We start from the raw sequence: 24526 nt of genomic DNA, 5'->3' as shown, positions 1-24526 counted from the left end.
TATTTCTGAAATGATACTGTCCTTAATTGCCTAACTGGTATCAGTTCAGATCATACTGCACTGTTGATGATAGGAAAACAGTGAATATTATACACACTTGTGAATGTCTATTTTGAGGCAGCTATTAATAACAACTGCCAGTTAGTAAACAGTTATTATATGCCAGGCACTCTGTAGTGCATTACAAATGTTATACCTGACCTTGAAAAAAACCTTGTGTGATACACATCATTCTTACTTTCATAACTATTACAGATGTTCTGAAATAGCAAAACCATAGTTAGAAGTACCTGAAGGCAGCTCAGTTACCTTCACAGCTGTCTTAGGTAACACAGACAGATGGTCTATAGTAATAGTCATATTTTATAGTTAGTCCAAATTAAGGTGACTATATTGTAATACCAGAAGAACCCAGGCACTGGAGCTGGCCTGCTGTGACTCACAGTTGATAAATCTTAAGGAGCTGCTACCACAATAGCCACTGGAGGCAGTGATAGCTTCAGCCGAGGGAAGTGCAAAGCCACAGGGTCAGAGACACACAGATTCCGACTATGTCTCTCTTACGAATCACACCATGTTTTAGCAGCTTCAGTTTTGTTTTTTTAATGAACATATAGAAACAAAACAAACAAATTAAATAAAATGGGAACAGCCATAGCAAGAGGATTCCACCCACTAGCCCCATTACCTATTTGCCTTCCCATCACAGAATCTCTAAGGTTTATTGGGAGATAGTCCACATTTTGTTTAGGAGATCTCTGAGCCCATTTCTCACCAAATGGCAAAGTGTGTGGGATATGCATATATTCCATTTGCCAAGCAATATCTTGGTTAAGATGGAGGAATTAAACCTCCTAAGAATGAGGAATTAAGAGGAAGCCAGAGAGAATATTGTGACAGCACAAATCTTGAGCCCACACAGAGAAGGGACAAGCATTGAGGGACCATCACATCGTAAGAGCGGGTAAGTGTATATGCCCATCAGAATGCCAAACACCAATGAGAGTCCCAGACAGAGAGAACAGGACAGAACACCTTAAGGGATGAAGAGCAGAGGTGCGATTATTAGATGTGGATTCCATTCTTTAGTTCTTTACATCTTGGACGAGAGAAAAGGGAGGTATCCAAGTCTTAAGTAGCAACAGAACCATGCATTACTTCCCACCAGAGAATGTGGAGAAGGCTGAGAATTACACAGGGGATCCTAACAAATGAGGGCCATGAAAGAGGTCTAGAAATAGGAGGCACATTCAGTATTTCTGAAACTCATTTTGTAAGTCACAGCAAGGTGATTACAATGATCTGCTAAGAGCTCTACAGGAAAAGAGCAAAGCAGGGAAGCATGGAAGGACAGACGACTCCCAGCGGGAGAGCCAAGTTCTTCTAAAACATGGATGGCTTTTATAAAATGTGAGAAACTGCAACAGAAGTCTAAATTTTAAAGTACTGTTTGGAGTAAACAATGAACATTGAAACAATAAACTCCACTTTTCACCTTAATTTTGAAAAACTGCTATTGTACATTTAAAGAAAACTTGTGACATTACTGAATTTCAAAATGTAACTGTTTTCAAGTTAGAACTGTAGCTTACCCCAGAAATATTTCCCAGAACCAGCTTCACCAACTGCTTCACATAGGAAAACGAAGGTGCACAGTTGCTATTCCTAACGTGGGCACTGCAGGCATCCAGGACAGTCCGCACCGACACCCGAGCATAGATCACATCCTCACACATGCCTAGCAGAATGCTGTTGAGATGGTCTCCCAGCTTGATGGGCTAAAATTAAAGGAAAAGCCACGTAAGTGTAGGTAAATCTACCACAAGAAAAGCCTTTCTAGGAGCCTCAGGAACCACAGCCAACGTCTGGAGGAAATGAATTCTTTCTATTGGCAATTATGTCTCACTCACCTATTTGACTTGAAACCTTCTTAATAGAAAGAAGTTAACAGGTTTTCCTAGATAAAATGTGATTTTTTTAAAAAGCTGTTGATTTTGTAATAAAAAAGTGGTTGTTTTTGGTTTTGGTTTTGTTTTTTGGGCAGGGTCTTACTGCCCAGCCCTGACTGACCTGGAACTCTCTCTATAGACCAGGCTGGTCTTGAATTCACAGAGACTCCTGCCTCACCTCCCATGTGCTGGGCTTAAAGGTCTGTGCCATCGTGTCTGGCGGAATTGGAATTCTTTGACTACTTAAACAATTTGAGAAATAGGGACAGTAGTTCAATATTCAGCATCCAATAAGATATAGATTCTCTATATAATCTGATATTTGTATGATAAGGTGGAAGATTCCAGATACTGAAATAATTCAAGATCAGCTAAACGAAATGGGATCCCTATTAATCTGATGAAACAGAAATCAGAATGTAAAATTCTTTTTGTTAGTTAAAATTAATTTTTAAGTTATTACATCCAAATGGCCAATAAGCATATAAAAAGATGATTAACATCATTATTCATCAAGAAATACAAAAAAAATACAAGAAAGCATTGCTGGGCTATGTGCAGCTCACCATAAAATACCTACCTGGCATGTGTGAGGTCCTAGGTTCAATCTCCAGTACCCCCCAAAAATATATTTAACAAACTCAAAGTCTAATAATAGTACATCCTGGCCATATACAGACACTGCTGTCCCTGTCTAAGCTCTAACAAAGGTAACACTGACATCTCCTCCACTGATGCATTACTTTATGTCACAAGCGTCAATGTAATCTCCTTTAAAAACCTATTCTAACCCTGGGATCTAATAGGAACATTCAGCTTTGTTCTTCTGTTTCCACTAATAGGGCCTTCAATACACAATGTTGTATTTATCTATTTAGCTGTCTGTATCTTCTAGTACATTCTACAGGTATGGCCAACAGCAAGCCTAAAATCTAGTGTTTCGTCTGATACAAAATAGACATTAAATATTTTTAAATTAATACTAACCATTTCTAAAATGGTAATGATTTATGATCATAAAGTATGACTTTACATTATTTTGTATCATTGATATAGTTATCAGAAAAGAATGCAAAACAGTAATAGTAGACTGCTACATTTTATATGACAGTTATGTTGCATGAAAAATAACATCAATACCTCCATAACAACTGACTTCCTCATATATATTCACAGAATTGAAACTAAGGAGAGAAAGAAAATATACAAAACTTTCCAAGAGGTAAATTAGATTGAGTTAGTTGAATAATATCATTCATCTCATGAATTTTAAGATGTATGAATTTTGGACTAAAAGCTTGAGGTGTTTAATTCTTCTGATATTCAATAAAAAAATCTGCTTTTGTATTTCTAAATGACTAAAATAAACTCATTTTTTTTTCTCCTCTTTGTCCTCCTCTTCTTCCTTTTACTGTGTGTGTGTGTGTGTGTGTGTGTGTGTGTGTGTGTGTGTGTGTGTGTGGTGTTTGTGCTATGTGTGAATGCTCTGATAGGTATGTATGTAGATATATACACATGTGTGCATGTCTACATTGGGTGTCCTCCACTATCCATTTCCACACTGTCGTTTGAGGCAGCTTCTCTCACTAAAACTGGAGCCACCCATTAGTCACATGGCTGACCGGGGAGCGCTGGGAACCTGTCTATCCCCATCCCCCAGGCACTAGTGTTACAAACACGCTTGATCATGCCCTGCTTGTGACAATTTACTGTCTGAGCCTTCTCCCAGCCCTAAATGAAACACTAAATGTAACAACTTAGCTTTGATGAAAAGAGATTTCAAGAATAAGAACTATTTTAAGACAGAAATACTAAAACTGGACCAATGATCTGAATCCAAGATCTGAGAGTTAACCTCAGGTGTGTTTCTGCTACTGCAGGAGCTGTGAAGTGGGGTTCACAGTGTTGTTCACAGGCTGTTCAGTCTCACTCTGACTGTACACATGTGACCAACCTGTGAACAACACACAGTGTAAGATATGCCAGTGTGCCTGGCAGCATGCTATAGAACACACATAATCACACCAAAGGGCTCTGTAAAAAGTGTAAATAGGTGTCAATATGAAAATATCACAAATGTGAAGCTTCACTTACCTGGCTTTGAGGTACTTCGTGATCGGCCCCCCAGTACAACGTCATTCCAAGAGAATAAATATGGATCTAGGAAAAGAATTTTTTTTATAAAAAATCACCTTATGATAAAATAAAAATTTAACAAGTGAAACTAAAAGCACAGGAGAGTATAAAATAAAAAAAACTAGAGTGTTGCTGATTAGAATAGACACAATCCCTACTACCAACTCAGTCAACTTTCAAAGAATAATCATTGTGTTAGCTTTTACTTAGTTTTTTCATGCAAACTTAAGGCAATGTGAATATATATTCTTAATCCTTTTACTTAACATTTAAAATGTACTTGATGCCTTGCTCCTCTCCCCCACCCTACCCCCACCTGAGACAGGGTTTCTCTGTGTAACAGTCCTGGTTGTCCTGCAACTTAATCTGTAGACCAGTCTGGCCTCGAATTCAGAGATGTGCTTGCCTTTGTCTCCCTAGTGCTGGGATTAAAGGTGTGCACCACCTTGCCCAGCAACCTTGTACTTTTAATAAATTTACCAACAGAGATGTGTCTGTGTTAACTGTTGGAGAGCTTATCCCTTTTGTGGGAGCCCACAGAGGCTTCCTAGTGAGAACATACTCAGACTTAGAGAATCTGAGCTTGCTTTATCCAGCAGGGCTGCACAAGGAGATGATTTGGTCACAGGTGTGGTTACCAGGTGTCTGAAAGGGTCTACACTTGGCTGTATGGTGTGCTTTGATATTGCAAGGGGGAGGTCTTTTGCCTCTCCCCATGGCATATTATAAAAAGCCCTTTTCAATAAAGGACGAGACTGGTAGGTACTGACTCAGGCCCTCCCAAAGCGATCCTGTGTTTCTATCTTTTTTCTAATTGTCTAGGTCTCTCTTTCTATCATTTAATTCTTTTCTCTTCCACCTAAGAACCCTTCAAAAGGTGGGAGCCAGACTCCCACAGATGGCATCCTGAATGTGGGACATAGGTACGGAGGATAAAGGGAAGGAACAGCATGGAGAAGGGGACATGCTGGGTAATGAATTAAAGGAGGCAGTGATATTCTATTCTTCAGGAGTAAAATTGTAAACACAGAGTAAAGTTAGGCTGGAGCAAGTATCTCTCTCTCTCTCTCTCTCTCTCTCTCTCTCTCTCTCTCTCTCTCTCTCTCTCTCCCCTAAACTAAGTCAAAGTAAGTCATAAAAGTACTCTGAAGTTTAGTTTGAGAAATGTAGGCTTAGGTATATTAGGGTGGAATAGGCTTTAGGTATAGGGATATTGTGAAGTCCTAGGTATAATAGTAACTTAGAGTAGAGTAGGTTTCCCTAAGTGGGACCTGGGATGCACAAAGCAGCATCCAGGACTGAGAAGCCACTGTGGACGTGGTGGTCTGAGAGAATGGCTTCAGAAGTCCCCCACCACAAGCACAAGCAGCAGTGGGAGCAGTGGCTGACCAAGCATCAGCAGATGAGACCTGCGGGAGAGAGAGGCAGTGCTAGCAGTGAAGGTCTGCTAATTTCTGCAGTGAAAAAGCCGAGGTGAGGAGCATGGTGGCGAGTGCACAGCAGAGACTTCAGACCCCAGCAACCAGAGCAGGTCTGTCACCAGGAGCCAAATTGGAGCCCAGTGAGGGATGCCTGGGAGAGCACAGACAGAGAGCTGAGTGGGCAGCTGGAGGGCTAGCACATAGGGCACCATGGCAGCTGCACAAGACACAAAGCCTCCAGAGAGAGCACACCAGGGAGCACACCAGGAGGGCCAGAGAGCAGGAGACTCTGAGTGTGTGTGTGTGATCTGGGAATACCGAAATAGGTCCGACTACTTTGAGCAGTGGTGAGCAGGGGTCCCTGCAGAGTAGCATTCCCCTGAGGGTGAGACCATGGTGGAGGTAGTGCTGCAGATCCAGGGGAGACAGCTAGCTGACAGAATGCCTGGGTGTGATGTGCCTAGGAGTGGAGAGTGCACCAGAAGTCTTGAAATCCTCCCTGTAATGGCAAGCACAGGGTCTGAGTCCCCTGCAGTGGCTGCAGAGCAGGAGCAGAAATTGCTGAGTGAGGCAAAGCTGCACTCCAGGCTGAACAGCTGGAGCTCCCAGCAGCAGTGAGGTGGAGCTGTGTGGCTGCCCTGAGGTTGGTGCTCCAACCTTGCAAGCAGGGAAGCCCATGGAGGCCTCCAGGACCCAGGGTGCTGAGTGCAGGACCACTTGCAGAGCAGGTAATGGGACCCTTGGAAGCCACAGCTGCAGGTGGGAGGCACTGGAAGGCACCTGGAGCTCCTGTGGTATGAGGTCCTTGAGAGCCACAGGCCTCAGGACTGGGATTGAAAACAGCTGGAAGGAGCCAGCAGCCAAAAGTACAGTTTCTGTTTGCTGGCTGTAAGGTTTCTTTTGAGAGGACTCTGCACCAGCCAGCTAACAGTTTTCACCCTAGAGCAGACTGCTGCGAAGCGCAGCTGTAGCTGACAGGAAACGTTTCAGAGAAGCTGGTTTGAACTGAACTGTTACAAGCAAGGGGAACTGCAAAAAGTTTTGGTTATGGGCCTCGTCATATTTGGAGCTGTTTGCTTCAGAGTCATTACAACTTGGACTGCTATACAGGGACTTCAGGGCAGCTGACGAGCCAGGCACTGATTTTATGCACTAAAAGGGACTTTTAGACTCGTACCAGAACTGTCTTTTTGAACTTTTCAGACTTAAGATGGACAGGAATGGTTCAACTGCAATGGGACAGTTTTGAATTCACTTATGCATATAGATTCTATTAACTGCAATGACCTATGAATTATTTTGTTTATGCATATATGCTTTATTAACTGTGGTGACTTATGAACTGTTTTGTGTAGAAATGGAGAAGTTTGGTTTTTTTTCTACTCAGGCTCAAGATGAAACTTAAAAAATTACAAAGAAAAGGGTGATTTAATATTCCTGTCTCTTTAATTTTGAAAAAAAAAATATTTTCTTGTCCTTTGAGTACATTAATGTTAACTTGTGTTAATGTACCTTATGTTTTGTTAGCAAGAAATGCAAATAGTTCTATTAAGAGATGGCTTTAAAGTATAGGAGTTTTATTAAGAGATTGCTTTTGGATGTTTGCTAAAGTTTGTAAATTATAAATAGTTCTATTGAGAGTTTGCTTTTGGATGTAAGTTTGTAAGAACTGTAATTGTTCATGTTAATGGTGATCCTAAGGAGTTTTTAGGTTTGATGCGGTTGCATCAGGAGTTTACTGATTTATTTGATGCAGTTATATGTTGCTAGAGTTTTCCTGCCTGGCCCACAGTCAGGACAAATCTCTCTCACCCGCCAGTCCCAAGCCGCTCAAGCCTGATCAAGTAAACACAGAGACTTATATTGGTTACAAACTGTATGGCCGTGGCAGGCTTCTTGCTAACTGTTCTTACAGCTTAAATTAATCCATTTCTATTAATCTATACCTTGCCACGTGGCTTGTGGCTTACCGGTACTTTACATCTTCCTTATCCTGATGGTGGCTGGCAGTGTCTCTCTGCCTCAGCCTTCCACTTCCCAGCTCTATTCTCCTCCTTGTCCCGCCTACACTTCCTGCCTGGCCACGGGCCAATCAGTGATTTATTTATTGACCAATCAGCAACACATTTGACATACAGACCATCCCACAGCAGTTATATCAGAAGTTTATTGATTTTAAAACAGGGCTTGGTGTAGCTGAAACTGCTATAGACATCTTAGACCAATTCAAAAAGGCCATCTATCTTGGTTATCCTCTACTCCTTTACTGGGAGGTATGGAAGCCAAAGGGAACAGGAGTACTGCTGTGGTAATCCCAGCTACTTGCAAGCTCTGAGTGGAAAGGTGATTCAGAGCTGCATGGAGTTAAGCTCTGTACCCTCATTTGAGATTTAAATTATTAAGAGGCTGGTGGGTATTGATCCAGGCCCTCTGGAAGCTATCCTGTGTTTCTGTCTTTCTTTTCGCTGTCTAGGTCTCTTTTTCTATCATTTCTTAATTCTTTTCTCCTCCACCTAAGAACCCTTCAAAAGGTGAGAGCAGGTTCTCACACCCCTTTTCACTGCTACACAGAGTTTTACTGTCTATTGCAGTACTATTTACTAAAGTTTTTCCAAACTTTATGCTACCTGTTTCAGGAATCATTATTTTAAATGCAGATGTTTCTCTTGAATTGATTCTGAAATTATTTGAAAGCTATACCTGAATACAACCCTCAACATGTATGTACTAGTAAGGGATCTTAAGAAAAGCATGCCTGCACATTCTGATGCTGCTGCTCTTGCTGTCACCAGACTCTATGGCAATGTTTCTCAACCTTCCTAATGCTGTGACCCTTTAACACATGTGGTGGCTCCCAACCAGAATATTTTTGCTACTTCATAAATGTAATTTTACAACTGTTATGAATCATCATGTAAGTATCTGACACGCAAAAGATCTGATGAGACCCCTAAAGGGGTCAAGACCCACAGGTTGAGAACCACTGCTCTAGCCTCCCAACATACACTATATACCATTGACCGTCTGAGAAATTTCTAGGCTTTAACCCCAGACTGAGGTTGCTGAGGTTCTTTGCATCTCTAGTGTGCAGATACCCCTTGCTGGATTTCCAGCCTCTACTGTGTGTAGACCAATCTAATAAGCAAGTCCCCTTTTCTGATAAATACACATCCTATAGGTTCTGTTCTCCAGAGAGTCCTGCCTAACATCATGTGGGTGTTTTAGTATCTAGATTTTTGGAGGGTGGGGCCTGGGGGGCCTTACTTCAGATTTTTCTTATTTTATTGCCTGTATTTTAGTTGGTTCCTGTTTTCTAAACTTGGTTTTTAAATCATGTAAGCGGTCTCCAGTTCTCTTTTTAAAAAATGGTGGGAAAAAAATCTATGTACAATTAAAATGTTGACACTATTCTTAAAATGTCACAGCACTTTAATCCATTTCTTATATTGCCACCTAAATTTGTTCCTAGTTTATAGATTAGAAAAACTGTTCCATTTTGAAATATTTTTTTTTCCAAATTCTTCCTACTGACTTTTACATTTGCACTGACATACCTCCACCTCAGTTCTACAGTCAGATTTCTAGGTTTCCTTTCTGCTGGACCATGTCCACTGGAACTAATATTTCAGCACCTGGCCCTGCCTTTTCTTTTTGTTCTCTTTCCCATTCGTGTGTGTGTGTGTGTGTGTGTGTGTGTGTGTGTGTGTGTGAGAGAGAGAGAGAGAGAGAGAGAGAGAGAGAGAGAGACCAAGCTTTTCTTAAGCACTATTCATTTTATCAAGAATGTTTTATCTTTGTCAATAAAAATGACCACTAGTGATAAGCCAGAAATGATTTTTTTACATGTAAATTCTTTTACACAGAAAGACATATTCTCTCTTGGATGACACAGGTAATTTCATCTGTATCTCAAGTGAAGCAGTTAGTACTTCCTTATGCCATTGAAAGCTTGTCTTACACGTCTCAGCAACTAGCAGAAAGTATTTATTGTCTACTGAGTTCAATGTAATGAGGATGAGATTCAAGACAACAGCATGCAGTCTATCACATCTCTTAAACCTCATTTTAAGAAGCTGTGCACAAGGATCTTTGCAAAGGCTTCACACAAAACATAAAATATTTTTCATAGATTTGGTATAAAAGGTTAATTGTAAACTCACTGTTTTGATTTGTGATTCTTTTAGATGTGCTAGTGCTTTAAGATTACTATAGTCACTTTTGTGTGTGTGTGTGTGTCGAGACAGGGTTTCTCTGGGTAGCCCTGGCTATCCTGGAACTCAGTCTATACTAGGGCTGGCCTTGAACTCACAGAGATCCGCCTGCCTCTGCCTCCCAATGCTGGGGTTAATTAAAGGCATGTGCCACCACTGCCTCACCTATACTTTTTAATGTGTCAAATGACTTGTCTTCCTTTTCATAATTTTTAACTTTTTGAAATTTTTGAGGTTTTAATATATTTCCAACCCTTTTTCCTTCCCTTTTTTCCCTCCGAAGTCTCTCATATGCTCCTCCCTGATTTCCTTCAAATTCATAGCCTCTTTTGCACAAATTATTATTACATATATATTCCTAAATACAACCTGCTCAGTCTGTATAATGTTACTTGTATGTATGTTTTCAGGGCTGACCAGTTGGCACTGGACAGTTTACTAATGTGCTCTTCCCTGGGGAAGGACACCTCTCTCCTGCTTCCAGCTTTCCGCAGTTCTTTGTGTACAGTTGAGGCCTACTCAACCCACTCTGGATGTCCACTGGTACCGTCCTTGTTCAGCTCATGTTTAGGCAGTGATGTTGGTGAGATTTTATGGGTGTAGCTTCTGACATGACTAGGAGACAGGGTTTTACAGCAAACTCCCTGATCCTGTGGCTCTTATGGTCTCTCTGTCCTTCTTCAACAGTGTTCCCAGAGCCATGGTGCAGCAATGTTTACAGATGTGTCCATTACTGCATAATTCTTAAAGCTAGGTTATAAGTCTGTACGCTGACCACACATGTGCAGTGTAACATTTAACTGCACACGCAAACTTGCCTGGGCAATAGTGTCCAGATATTTCATCAAGTACTGTTGGTGTTTCTGTGAAGTTGTGTTAGATGAGCCTAGTATCTCAGTAAACAGATAGAATGTAGCAGACTGCTCTCCATGATGTGAGTGGGCCTCTTCCAGCCAGCTGAAAGCCTCAGTAAGAAAAAATTACTTACTCCCTTGAGTTAAAAAGTCTCTGTCTGAGCCGGGCGGTGGTGGCGCACGCCTTTAATCCCAGCACTCGGGAGGCAAAGCCAGGCGGATCTCTGTGAGTTCGAGGCCAGCCTGGTCTCCAAAGCGAGTTCCAGGAAAGGCGCAAAGCTACACAGAGAAACCCTGTCTCGAAAAAAACCAAAAAAAAAAAAAAAAAAAGTCTCTGAGTAAAAGAAAAACGTTCAGGCTGGCTTGAAACTCACCAGGTAGCCTAAGTTGGCCTCAAACTTAGAACAATTCTCCTGCCTCAGTCTCCTGAAGGCTAGGACTACAGGTGACAATTTTCTCTAGTAGCAAATTCCCAGGTGATGGTGATGTTGCTAGTGATGTGTGTGTCACAGGTGAGGAATCATTCGTACAGAACACAGGGGACACAGTATCCAATTGGACAAACAGGACTCTCTTTATAACAAATCTTCACTAAGAAAACAAGGCCGAAAAACTAAGCGTATGAGGACACAAAGAGGATGCAGTGTAAGGAGCGGCTTCGGGTCCACTTTAAAGTCAACTGGGTATGAGGGTTGAACTGGGAGTAGAGGCAGCCTGCGAGTGGGAAGACGTTACTCTGGATGAAGACAACAAACAAAGGTGGACCAAGGTATGAAATAATCTGATGGCTGAAGTGTCCACTCTGAGACAGACTGCCCAGAGACAAGGTGGATGCAGTAAACCCCCAAAGGTCAGATGACAGTCTGCAATTCATACAAGGAAAAATGGAGAAGCTAATAGACTTAAGCAGGGAAGGGACAAGATCGTACATGTTTTCAAAACTTTGCTGATTCGAGGTTAAAGGGATACACTGGCCAGGAACAAGGCTGAAGACGGGGGACATTAAAGTGTGATCACTGAACTGAACCAGACATTGTGAAAACCAACAGTATAGACAGACACAAACATTAAATTACACACAGGATTCTGAAAAAGCCTGAGGCGAATGAAAATTTTCCAACGAAAACACTTTTCCTTTTTCTTGTAAATTGAAGAAGTGGTCTACTCATTTGTAGGAAGCATGTAAGGGAAGAGAAGGTCTTAAAAGCCTGTTCTCACGTAACACAGCTTCTTAAGAGCTACAGCTCAAGTGTCGCTTCTACTTCAGAGCTGCTGCCTCTTGTCTGGACGTGTGACTTTCACAGACTTCTTAAATAATTCCTGGGGCACAAAAGACCAACTTCAGCTTGAAATCCCTAACAAGTTTCAATCTTTCTTATTTTCTTCAGAAAAAGAATTGATGAGCCAGCCAGGTGGTGGTAGCACACACCTTTCATCCCAGTACTTGGGAGGCAGAGTCAGGAGGATCTTTGTGAGTTTGAGGCCAGCCTCAAACAGAGTGAGTTCCTGGGCTACACAGAGAAATGTGGACTCAAGAGGGTAAAAAAAAGCCTCCATTCTTGATTCTCCTACTGAAAATGCCCCCTTCCCCATTTTTCAAGGATCAGTAGGAAGGTTAGTGCATAATTCTGTTCCATCACTAATGTATATCAAAACTGCATGTAGCTAGAGTTTTCCTGCCTGGCCCACAGTCAGGACAAATCTCTCTCACCCGCCAGTCCCACAGCCGCTCAGACCCAACCAAGTAAACACAGAGACTTATATTGTTTACAAACTGTATGGCCGTGGCAGGCTTCTTGCTATCTGTTCTTATAGCTTAAATTAATCCATTTCCATAAATCTATACCTTGCCACGTGGCTTGTGGCTTACCGGCATCTTCACATGCTGCTTGTTATGGTTGTGGCTGGCATTGACTCCTCCCACCCTCCTGTTCTCTCAATTCTCCTCTCTGTTAGTCCCGCCTATACTTCCTGCCTGGCCACTGACCAATCAGTGTTTTATTTATTGAGCAATCAGAGCATTTGACATACAGACCATCCCACAGCAATTGCATATTTTTAAAGTTTTATCATCAGAAAATTATTAGGTTATTTTTACACTTGTAGGGAAATGATGTATAAGAAAGGATGCTCAAAGCCAATTTAGAATCTCCAGCATCTCAGATCTGAATTATTGAGTCTGCTATATGAAACAATGTATTCCCCTCTCCATTTTTTCAGAGTTTATCAGTGAAATTAGATTTGATCTGGTCAATGACATCACCATATGTTTCCATCAGAAACTCTGCTTTCATGAATCTGTGAGCTCTGCCTGCACTGTGCCCCCTCATCCACTTCTTTATAAGGCCAATGCATTATGCTTCTTTTAGCTCTTTTTTCTCCAGATGATGAACTTCTCTGATAGATTCTCATAGAATGCTGTAGTTCTCAAAATTATCAACGCCTCTCAAGTTTATCCTATAAGATTAAAAATCCCATTGTTTCACAAGCCTATAGACACCATAGACTCCCACTACCATAGACTAATTCCTCATCTGGGGGAAGAGTGTACTCATGCTGACCTATGGGCTCTCAGATACAAAAGCTCCAGCCTCCGTGTTCTGATTTGCCATTTCTTTTTTTTTTTTTTTTTTTTTTTTTTTTGGTTTTTCGAGACAGGGTTTCTCTGTAGTTTTGCGCCTTTCCTGGAACTCACTTTGTAGACCAGGCTGGCCTCGAACTCACAGAGATCCGCCTGGCTCTACCTCCCGAGTGCTGGGATTAAAGGCGTACGCCACCACCGCCCGGCTGATTTGCCATTTCTAACTACAATGACAACTCTTTTCTCTTGTCATCAACCATTCCCATAACCTTGGATGACAGACCCTTTTAATCCATTTTCATTTATATAAACTAGGTTTCTTCTTCATAGCAAAGGCTACAGTCTTTGAGAATAAAAATTAACTGCGTCTATTATAGACGCACAAACACACTCCTCCCCACACAGTATCTGTTTCATCCTGCCATCTAATATGCGTATTACTCTGGGTCCACTTTGTAGTTATTATGTATCTTTCCTCCAAGCACTGTTTTATAGATAGCAGACATTAAAAACTACTTGTAAGTAAGAATTAATAATTCACCTTTTGAAATATTTTTCCCAGGTCAGTACGTTTTCCTGAATTATATATATATATATATATATATATCTTAAAGCATATGATTATTTTAAATTGAAAGGATTTTCCCATGGATTGAATAGGGTAGCCCATTGTTTGGACCTGCCCTACTTCTATCAAAATAATAAACAACAACAAAAAATGAAGACTTAATATTCACCTTTTCAACATCTGAGAGAGAAGTTAGTGAATGGTTCTGAAGCACTTCTGGTGCAGTGAACGCGCGGAGGTCCTGGTTGGAGATGTTTTCATCTGTGAAGGACACACTGCCAGACGGCATCAGGAGCAGCGACCATGGAGAGATGATGAAGCCCAGGGCAGCAGGGTCAGCAATGCTCACTGGTTTGGAAAGCACCAAATAAAAAGAGAAGAAATGATAATCATTTAAAATTAGATTGGAAGGCTCTACAGCCACCTCAATAAACATCCCACTTTAACTGCACAGACATTGATATGCAGTTTCATCACAAAATTAATAGGGTATGAGAGCAGGTGTCACCCAAGCATAGCTACTATCACTGTTCACAATAATGCCTTTATTTGGCTTCATCACTTAACATCTGGAAGGCAGATCTTAGAAACTGGTTATAAAAGTTAAACCTGATTCAACCGTTTTATACTGATACATAGAAATGGAAAAAGGTCAGTACTTCTCCATTTTTGATTAGGACTCTTTTGAGTACTCAGAGAAAACTGTAATTTCAGGACACTGTCTATAAACATAAAACTTTGTGTATAAGTTCTAGAGTTTGCTGGCCTTCCCATGGCTTATTTTCAGATGACATTGGAAGATTAAGAACACTCAGTTTACACAGTGTTTAGGGTGTGGGGGAAGGGGGCAGAAGTTGACACTGAGTATCTTCCCCTACGGCTCTCTCCACTCTATTTTTTGAACAGTGCCTCTCACTGAACTTCGGCCTCATGGATTGGCTATAATGACTGGCTAGTACCCTCAGGGTTCCCTACCTCTGCCTACCCAGTGCTGGGGTGACAGGCACATGCTGCTATACTTGAATCCAAACGCAGGTTCTCATGCTTCCGTGTTTCAAAGGACCATTAACAACAGGGAAATTCTGCATATGCTGATATCTTTCACAAATATTTACATAAATAAATAAAACTTAGGCCCATTAGTTGGCTAAGTGAGTAAAGGCACTCTCTGCCAAGCCTGACAAACTGAGGTCAATCCCTGGGTTCTAGGGAGAACCAATTACTGCGATTGTCCTCTGACCTCCACACATGGGCTGTGGCACATGCAAGCCCTGCATATACACATAAACACACAAATAAGAAAGATATAATTTAAAAATAAAAATAAATTCCAGGCACTTTATTTTGGTGTGAACAGTCCATACACAACTCAGCTAGAAAATAATTCAAGCAAGGCAGATGTATTACTCAGAATCTTGAGATGTCGGAGACACAATCAAACAGTCTAAAATTAATTCTTTTCAGGTTATCTAGTCAGGGAACAAACATCAGGTAACTGAATTCAATGCATTCGTATCTGTGTGAGGAGATGGAGCCGTGCAGCCAGGCTGCAGCAGCAGGCTGTAAGAGCTGCTGCACTGAATGTATCCCAGAGGGAGTGATAACAGAACGTCCTGGAAGGTCGGACCCAGTGAGAGGAGGGGCAGAACTCGATGGTGCCAAAGTCTGGATTGGAGCGACTGAAAAATGGTGTCACATCAACCTTCACAGAGGAAACTACAGATAAGAGGCCGGAGGTGGGAGCTGGAAGGCAGAGGCGGAGTTGAGAACTCTTCTTTGGGACTTATTAAAGACCTTCAAATATATTAAAATGAAGATTTCAAGTAGGCAGTTGGATTTGGAGTATGAGGTAAAATCAGGGCTGGATATACGTTTTTGGGAATTGCTGGTGTAATGGGTGGTAATGAAAGTCATGAGATTTGATCAACAATTAAATAAATTGAAGACCAAGGGCTGAGTCTTGGGGTATTCCCACGAGGACTGACTGCCTTATCCATCTTTCTTCCAGCAATCCGTGGAGTATGGTGTCACAACATCCTCTAATATCATCCATTAAAACTGTGAGTCTTCACACTGCTATCCCAATTCTTCATACTGGCCTTTGTCCAGCTCCACAGTATAGAGGTTTGAACTTGAAGTAGGAGTCTGGGATTCTAACCTTCAGGGTCAATTCTCTTTTAAAAAATATTCTTTTCCTGTACTCTTTGAAATTATCATATGTACACACTGTATTTTGATCTCACCTGTGCCCTCCCCTCACTTCCTTCACCCAGTACTCTCTGGAACTCAGTAAGCTGTCTGTTTCCTGACTTCATGCATTCTTTTAAATTATTACTACTATTATCATTACTTTTATAATTATTATCCTCGGACCCAGATAGTGCTGACCATACGGACCTGGCGTGGGTCGCCCACAGGGCACAGGTGCCCACCGGCAGCACAGGGCCAGCTCTTGGCAGCCTTTGGTTTGTGGACAGTCCTTATCATTTCTGGGGGCCTGATGCTGCTTCGAACTCAGAACTAACACAGAGGCATGAATGCTGCCAAGAAGTCTCAGTGCTGCCTCGCTGCCCTGGATGCTGGGTTCCAAACACATCAGAAGAGGGCTGGCTATCCTCATCCTCTGCCCACAGATCGGCCTTACCCTGCCTTCAGCATGGCAAACCACACTAGAATGTCCTGAGGATGAAACAGTCCACTGCCAGCCTGAGGTGGGAGTGGGGTGGGGGGACTGAGGCAGGAAAACTAAATTTAAAAAATCCATTAATGAGCAGGTGAGATGGCTCAGCAGGTAAAGGCATTTGCTACCAAGCCTGAAGACCTGGGCTTAACTTCAAATCCATGGTGGAAAGAGAACTGACTACCAAAAGTTATTCTCTGACCTCACACCTGTGCCTCTGCATGCATGTGTCTGCAAACATTAAATAAAAACTAAATAAATACACAATGTAATAATTTTTTAAAATTCATTATTGCTTATCACTTTAAAATGAGGAAATGTATTCATTCATCAGCACAGCCAATGTCATTTATAACTATTATTATGGGAAAAAATATGTATTTAACTCTTGCCTTATACAATTGCTAGGTGTGTGTGTTTATAAAGTAATGTATATTAATAACTTTAAGCACTACATATTTTAACATAGTATGATCAGCACTGCAGGTCATTTGTTATTAGGCTCCCAATTACTATTGGGGAGACAGAATATATACATAAATAAGCAGAAGACAGAATGCATAAAATATCTGAGAAACAGGTAATAGAGAAAGTGGTTTTGTGGCTAAAAAAATTACCTCAACCATAACACAGAAAAATTTCTTTCTTAACTGTATGTGGCCTTTAAAAGGAAAATGAACACTTGAACACTGTTAATGTAATTCTTGACTGTATATATTGTATATAGTTATTGTACTTAGTGTATATAGTTTTTCTTATGTTAGTTATAACCTTTTTTATTTTAGACAAAAAAGAGGGAAATGTGGTGATATTTTGCATATGCTATAACAAATAAAACTTGTCTGAAGATCAGAGGGCAGAGCCAGCCGAAGAGTTAGCCACAGAGGCCGGTTGTGGTGGCACACGCCAGTAGGATCTTTCAGCTTTCACCCTGATATCTCACTCCGGGTTTTTATTAATAAGACCAGTTAGAATTCGTGCTACAGAACACAATTGATATTGGATTCCAGGGAGAAACAGACAACTCAAAGCCAGTCAGGAAATTAAGTTTGGAGAGGGAATAGCAACAATTCGGGCAGAATAATGGTAGTAAACATGGAGAAACTGAATTATAAAGTGGAGGGGGGTGTCATGATTTTACTCTTTTGAAAACACACAGAAATGCCACAAATGTTTTCAAAGTGATTTTAAAGTACCATGTAATAAATCTAGAGCAACGGTCACCACAAAATGCACTGATGTCCATTTCTACGACATAGAACACAACATTTAAGTACTAGATTCTTGAGGTAACACAGTCAAACCACAAAATATATTTTAAATAATTATAAAGGCTTATGCAAACCTACAAGCAAGGGAATTTAAGAGTTGTGGCTAGAATCACTCTCTACTTCTTACTTCCTGACAACTAAAAGGAAGGAATTTAAAGCAAATGTTTTCAAAATCCTTCAAAGAATGTTTGCAAAATAGTATTTAAAAAGTAGATTCCAGAAGCTTACAGTGTTATGTCCCATGGTTTAGTTGTGTGCTGACTGTACTCCAAGAATGTTATTATTATGAAAAAGTAAATCTGACAGAGCCATTTCCAGTAGCCCGTGTGGTTCTGTGGAGAATTTCACCAACATTCCACGGGAGGAGCTGCTGGGACAGAGTTTCAAGCAGCTAGAGGTACAGTTAAACAAAAGCAGAAATCTGATATGTAAAGAAACCACCTAAAGCATATTTCAGTGTTCTCTTCAATTAGAAACCCACACACCACCTAACAGTCATGCTTTCTTCTTGGGCACTCGCCATGTCCTTTAGATTTCCACCTTAAATTATGCCCATAACCCTGGGACTCGGGAGGTCTAAGTCTGAGGACAGCCTGGACCAGTTAGTAGTTTAAGGACATCTTGGGATCATAGCAAGAATCTTATCTCAAAAGAAAACCATCAGGCAAGTGATTACAATTTAACCTAATATAATTAGGTTAAAACGTGGTGTAAGGGAACAGAGGCAAAAGCAACGGGGTGAATTTAGAGATTCAGCATAAAACCATGCCACGTACGAGCTCCTGGTCAAGCTCAAGCAGTTCAGGTGGAGAATTTAGAGCCTTTGTTCTGTGTTCTGTCAGGGCCACGAACAAAGATCTATGCAGACAGAGGTAACTGTCCAAAATGCTGGAGGATTTGATAAAGTTAATCTATATTACAGAATTCTCTAAAAATCCAGTTCTTTTCTTAGAGTTAATATATTGTTAAATCAATCACCTGACATAAATTAGTACTGGAACAAAAATTGCTTAGAACAGTTGTTCTTCATTTTGGCCTTTCCATGTCACCGTCCTCCTCCCCGACTGTCTCCCCACTCTCTCTCCTCCCCTCTCCTCTCCCCTTCTTTTCCTTTCCTTTTGTTTTGTGTTGTTGTGTCTTTTAGAACAAAGGCTGTCAGACTTACATGGCAAGTGTCTCTATCTGCTGAGCCATGTCACCGGCTCATCATTTTCTTCATAGCAGCATGCTGTGATAGATTATGATCTACTGAAACTATAGTATATACTACAGGGTGGTTAATTATGAATCAAGAACTTATTTATTCCTAAGTTTTGTTACTATTGTTAAATGCCACTTACTCTACCATGAAGCAGGACAGAACAACCATCACTTTCTGAAAATAAAACTGCATGAATGCTTTCAAGTGCACCTGTAACAACGCACACTCAGAATAATCTCGAAGGCATTTGATGTCATTAACATTTTCTGATATGAACAGCCTTTGAGATAAGCTACCACAAGCTTGTGAGGCTCCAGCACTTACACTGTGCTGTAGTGGGTCTCAGATCAAAACCATCACCCAAGCTTATCCACGGGGTTGGATAACATACCAGAGAGATCCTGCTTCTTTTCATTCTTTCAGAATACCACCTTCATTAGTATAATATGCACTTCACGCAATTAGACAGAGTATAAAATAGTCAAGAGTCAAGCTAAAGCAGAGGTCACCTCAAGTCCAAGTCCTTGGCCTGATGTTCAAACCTCAGAACTGTGATCTTAAGAGCAGCTTAGTCCCTGCCCTCACCTCCCACATCTGTAAGGCAGTTCTGCCCCCTGCCCTCACCTCACCTCCCACAGTCCTGAGCCCATAAAGCTGCTGTGAGGATTACTGGGAAAATCATGCAGAACAGTTCCATCAGTACCAAGTAATAAATCTTCTCCAAGAGAGAAAGAATGCACACCACATCTAAGAAAAGTCACTACTGGGGTTCACTGTCAGGCAATAACTGTTTTCTCCCAGAGGACGACAAGGAGTATGCCACAGACAAGTCCTGGAGTTTCACAAACTAGATTATACTGTTATGTTCTCCATGTCTGGGAATAGTTGAGTTTGTTCTTTTATCTCTGTATCTTTTACCTACAATCCATATTAGAAATACAAACCATTTGAAGAACGAAATATTGCAAGACATGAATTTGTTCTTTAATTAGGATTAAATTCCTCAGAGAACATCTTCTCTCTCAGGAGTCTACAAAGGCACAGCACACCTAGTTATCAAAGTCTTCAAATTCGAACACTTGGTTTAAGGGTTGACAATCCAGCCAATTAGTTCATGAGTAGCTAATTATATGACTTGCCAAATTGATGTTTTACTGTAGCTAGCAATTATCTTGAACTATAACATGATTTTGTTAATGAAAATATTTATTTGAATATAAATCACCATAGTATCAGCTTTAGAATGTGTTATATTTACAATAGAAATTGTAGAAGTCTGACAACAAAAATTACAGAAAACTGTCATACAATCTTATCAATCCACTTTACGGGCTTTTTAAACTTCACTAGAGTGGAATAAAGTATTTTGCTTAACAATGACAGTCACACAAACACCTCTCTCCCTTCCCCTCCCTTTCTTCTGTTCCCATCAAGCAGATTCAAGCTGCATACCTAAGCACCTACCACTGCAATCTTGGCATGGTTTCTGATAATTGGGTATTTCATAGTCTATGTTAAGTATTTACAAGATTCTTTAGGAGAATCCAGAATCGTGCAACTTGGTAATACAGAACTAGTGAGATCGTAGTTATTACTATTTAAAAATAATAGGGCTTAACTGTCTGGCCATGGGTAGAGGAAGCTGGTCCCAACATTTACTTTGGAACAGCTTAAGAAGGAAGTTCCATTTCCTTCTCCCTTTCCCATCACATTCAGGAATATTTTAGTTTTTTGACATACTAAGACCATCCTTTCTAATTTTCCTTTAGCTTCCCCATGTTTTCCAGTTGTCCTGGTTAGCTTTTTGCTTTGTTTTGTTTTTCAACTTGACATTGGTAGCTAGGGTTATCTGAGAAGAGGGAACCACAACTGAAAAAGGTCTCTGTAAGATTAGATTGTAGGTAAGCCTGTGGAGCATCTCAATTGATGTCAGCCATCCCTGGGCAGGTGATCTGTACTATATAAGAAAGCAGGCTGAGTAAACACTAGGGAGAAGCCTGCAAGCAGTGTTCCTCCATGTGGTGTCTGCTTGAGTTCCTGTCTCCAGGTTCCTGCCCTCCTTGAGTTCCTGTCTCCAGGTTCCTGCCCTGACCCCTCAGTGATAGATTGCTACCTGAAGTGTAAGATGAAATAAATGCCTTTCATATCCAGGTTACTTTTGGTCATGGTGTTTTATCAACAACAAAAGTCAAACTAAGACACCAATAATCTTCATTATCAATAAAATTAAAATTATGACAAATTATGAATAAAATGTTTTGTAACTCTACTCCACACATTTCTTCTACAATTAAGTGGTTAAGGATAGAAACTATGAATTCTCTAAAGAGCAGGTACAATGTCATTATATATAATAATACTGTCTGTCAGTATCCCTAGGTGACTGGTTACAGAACCCTCCATGGATACTCAAATTCTCTATATAAAGTGGCACGCCGTTTACAATATGCTTTGTAATCTTCCTCTATAATTACCTAGAATACCTAATGCTATGGAAACAGTTGCTATGGTGTATTGTTCAGAGAATAACGATAAGATAAAACCCTGCCCGTGCTCAGTACGCTTTCAGTCCAAAGTTGTCTGAATCATGGGGTAGAACTCACACCTATGGAGAGCTGACTGCACTCGAAAGGAGTAAGTCTGTCTACAATTTCTGTTTATTTCCGCAGGCCACAAGCTTTTAAATATGTCCTGCATCCCTGTTCTACTAGGACTATAACTCCTCAATTTGAACTTTTCAGGTCACAAAAAGGCTGCTTCTGAATTTCATTATAAAGAATACTTTTGGCTTCTTTGAATTTCTCAATACAAAAGCACGCAATTATTCAAGTAAAGACCACTGTGTCTGATCCTACAATTTTGTGTGGCTAGATGTTCAACTGTGATCAAACATACTCATAAAATGTCTGACTCTAGAAGTTTGAAGTCATTAAGAAACAACATAGGCCTGTGTTTCTGAGCCACTGAGCACTTTCATGCAATTCTTAAGAAGGGGCACGGGGCGCTGCACAGTATTTCACATTTTCACACCAACTTACTCTCCAACACAAGTGGGAACCACTGCTACTTCTGTGCAGGAAATTGGTGTCATAGGATGGCACCACAGCTCAACTAACTTGTTGCTTGTTCTCATCCTTGTTTCAATTTTATGCCAACTGACAAGTTCATCACACAACAGAGTATATATGACTTTATATACTTCCATAATGCTTTATATATTTTTATTGCAGTTTATAAAGCTACAAAGAAAACAAAAACAAGAGCTATGGCAAGCCAGAAAGTGTAACTAATAACTATTTTATCCAAATTACGTTTAAGTCATTGTGTAAGAAACCATTTAGGTTGAGAAATGAGACCTAAATTGTTCTTCTTTAGGTAGTACAATCAAGAGCAATACTATTTACTGTACATACTATACCAATATTTAAAAAAATTTCTTCTAAGTGTAAAAATAAAAACAAACCCAATAGGTGAAGTTACATTTCTCACCAAGGATGGGACCAGAGAACAGAAGCTATAGATACCTTCCCCTCTCAGCTCTTCACATTTACTCAACTGCCTGTTTAGAAGGCACGAAGTCAAGAGTGTCAACATACACGGTGTACTACGGTGTGTTTGCAGAGAATGGGCTGTTCTTCACGAGTGCTTCCCACACTTGTCAGACAGCCTACACCATTCATTTTAAGAATGCCAAATATTAAATCTAATTTTGTGTTTTATAGTTTGTTTCCAGAGAACAAATAGTGCAATTTTATCTAGTTCAAACACATTTAACTTGAAGGACCTGTTAATTCTGGCCTTACAAATACAAGGCAAGATGTAGCATGTCAAAGACAACTGATGCGCCCTCCCAATCAACTAAACTATGACAGCAGATAAACAGGAATGCAATAAAGAGTAACTAGGCAGGCCCTAGTCTCTTAAAAGCTGAACACACTATATAAAGGTTTACTTGAAAATTTTCAGTCATAAAATCCTTCTTATATTTGGCTATAAAGGCTTTGAAAGTTCCAGGAAGCCAAGGTGAAGCTCATTCTCAATGAGGACATATTTTTGGACTCTTATTATGTTCATTAATTGATTTGTCTATTTTGATTACTACAGTTTTATAGTAAATCTTTAAATTAGGCAGCGTGAGTCTTCACCATTTGTTTTTTTCTTTTCAAAGATGTTTTGGCTACTTTTAATTCTAACAAATTTCTATATAAATTTGAGGAAGTTCTCACTTTGTGCAAAACTACAGCCTGTTGTGGCTGTATTAACTATCAATTTAGAGAAAACTGCCATCCTTTTAGTAAGAAGTCTTCTCACCCAGGAACAAAGCATAGCTCTCCATTTATTTTGGTCTCTAATTTCATTAGATAGGTCTTCACTTATTTTTCCTCAGATTAATTAATTGTAATTTTAATTTTTCATATTTTAATTGTTACATTTCTACAAAATGGTTAACTGAAAAATTCAATTTCTAATTGCTACCATGTAGAAATATAACTGTTTTTTGTGTATTAGTGTGCAGGAGAAATTGAAGGGTTTTTCATACACACACACACACACACACACATGTTCCCATGCCCAAATAGTTCTGCTTCCCAATTAACTGAATAAGATAGACCAAGACACCAGATGTGGTGGCACACTGCTTTAATCCCAGCACTCAGGAGGCAGAGGCAGGCTGATTTCTGTGAAGCCAGCCTGGTCTAAAAAGAGAGTTCCAGGACAGCCAGGGCTACACAGAGAAATTCTGTTTTGAAAAACAAAACAGTAAAAACAACCAAGATAGACCAAGAGGCAAAGAACTAGGAAGATATAATGTGTTGAGACCCTAGATGAAATTCCTCCAGAAACCTCATTTCAATTATCTGTGGTGACACTGTGTTCCCCAAAATATTGTGCGCCCTAATAAACTTATCTGGGGTCAGAGAACAGAACAGCCACTAGATAAACATAGAGGCCAGAAAATGGTGGCACACACACCTTTAATCCTAGCATTCCAAAGGCAGAGATCCATCCAGATCTCTGTGAGTTCAAAGCCACATGAAACAGCCAGGCATGGTGACACATGCCTTTAATCCCAGGAAGTGATAGCAGAACGCAGAAAGGTATATAACGCGTGAGGACCAGGAACTAGGCCTGGTTAAGCTTTTAGGCTTTTGAGCAGCAGTTCAGCTGAGATCCATTTGGATGAGGACTCAGAAGCTTCCAGTTTGAGGAAACAGGATCAGCTGAGGAATTGGTGAGGTGAGATTAGCTGTGGCTGGTTCTGCTTCTCTGATCTTTCAGCGTTCACCCTAATAACTGGCTCAAGGTTTGTTTTTATTTTTATTTATTTATTTATTTTGGTTTTTCAAGACAGGGTTTCTCTGTGTAGCTTTGTGCCTTTCCTGGAACTCTCTTTGGAGACCAGGCTGGCCTTGAACTCACAAAGATCCACCTGGCTCTGCCTCCCGAGTGCTGGGATTAAAGGCGTGCGTCACCACCGCCCGGCAGGTTTGTTTTCATTAATAAGATCTTTTAAGATTCATGCTACAATTATCACATTCAAGTTAAAGAATAACTACTACCCATCTAGGCAAAACTATGTTCCCTGCTAGTTATTAAAAACAAACATCAAAGTTACAGCACAGAACACATGAAGACGGAAGAAGAGACACTGT

The 24526-nt window shown here is 40.5% G+C and overlaps 1 protein-coding gene across 6 annotated transcripts in view; it reads right to left on the bottom strand.

Moving 5' to 3' along the window:
- Ptpn13 (protein tyrosine phosphatase non-receptor type 13) overlaps positions 1 to 24526 on the bottom strand; it is a 187684-nt gene that overhangs the window by 119362 nt on the left and 43796 nt on the right. For all 6 annotated transcript variants that reach the window (XM_052735547.1, XM_052735548.1, XM_052735549.1 and 3 more), the window contains exons 3-5: positions 13890 to 14068; positions 4044 to 4109; positions 1593 to 1778 (exon numbers count right to left, since the gene is read on the bottom strand). In XM_052735547.1, the coding sequence (XP_052591507.1) occupies positions 1593 to 1778; positions 4044 to 4109; positions 13890 to 14068 (431 nt within the window). The remainder of the gene's footprint in view (positions 1 to 1592; positions 1779 to 4043; positions 4110 to 13889; positions 14069 to 24526) is intronic.

The sequence above is a fragment of the Peromyscus californicus genome, unplaced genomic scaffold (assembly GCF_007827085.1).
Source record: "Peromyscus californicus insignis strain IS unplaced genomic scaffold, ASM782708v3 Scaffold_13__1_contigs__length_99412109, whole genome shotgun sequence".
Taxonomy (NCBI): Eukaryota; Metazoa; Chordata; class Mammalia; order Rodentia; family Cricetidae; genus Peromyscus; species Peromyscus californicus.
This window is presented reverse-complemented; position numbering and strand designations above follow the sequence as displayed.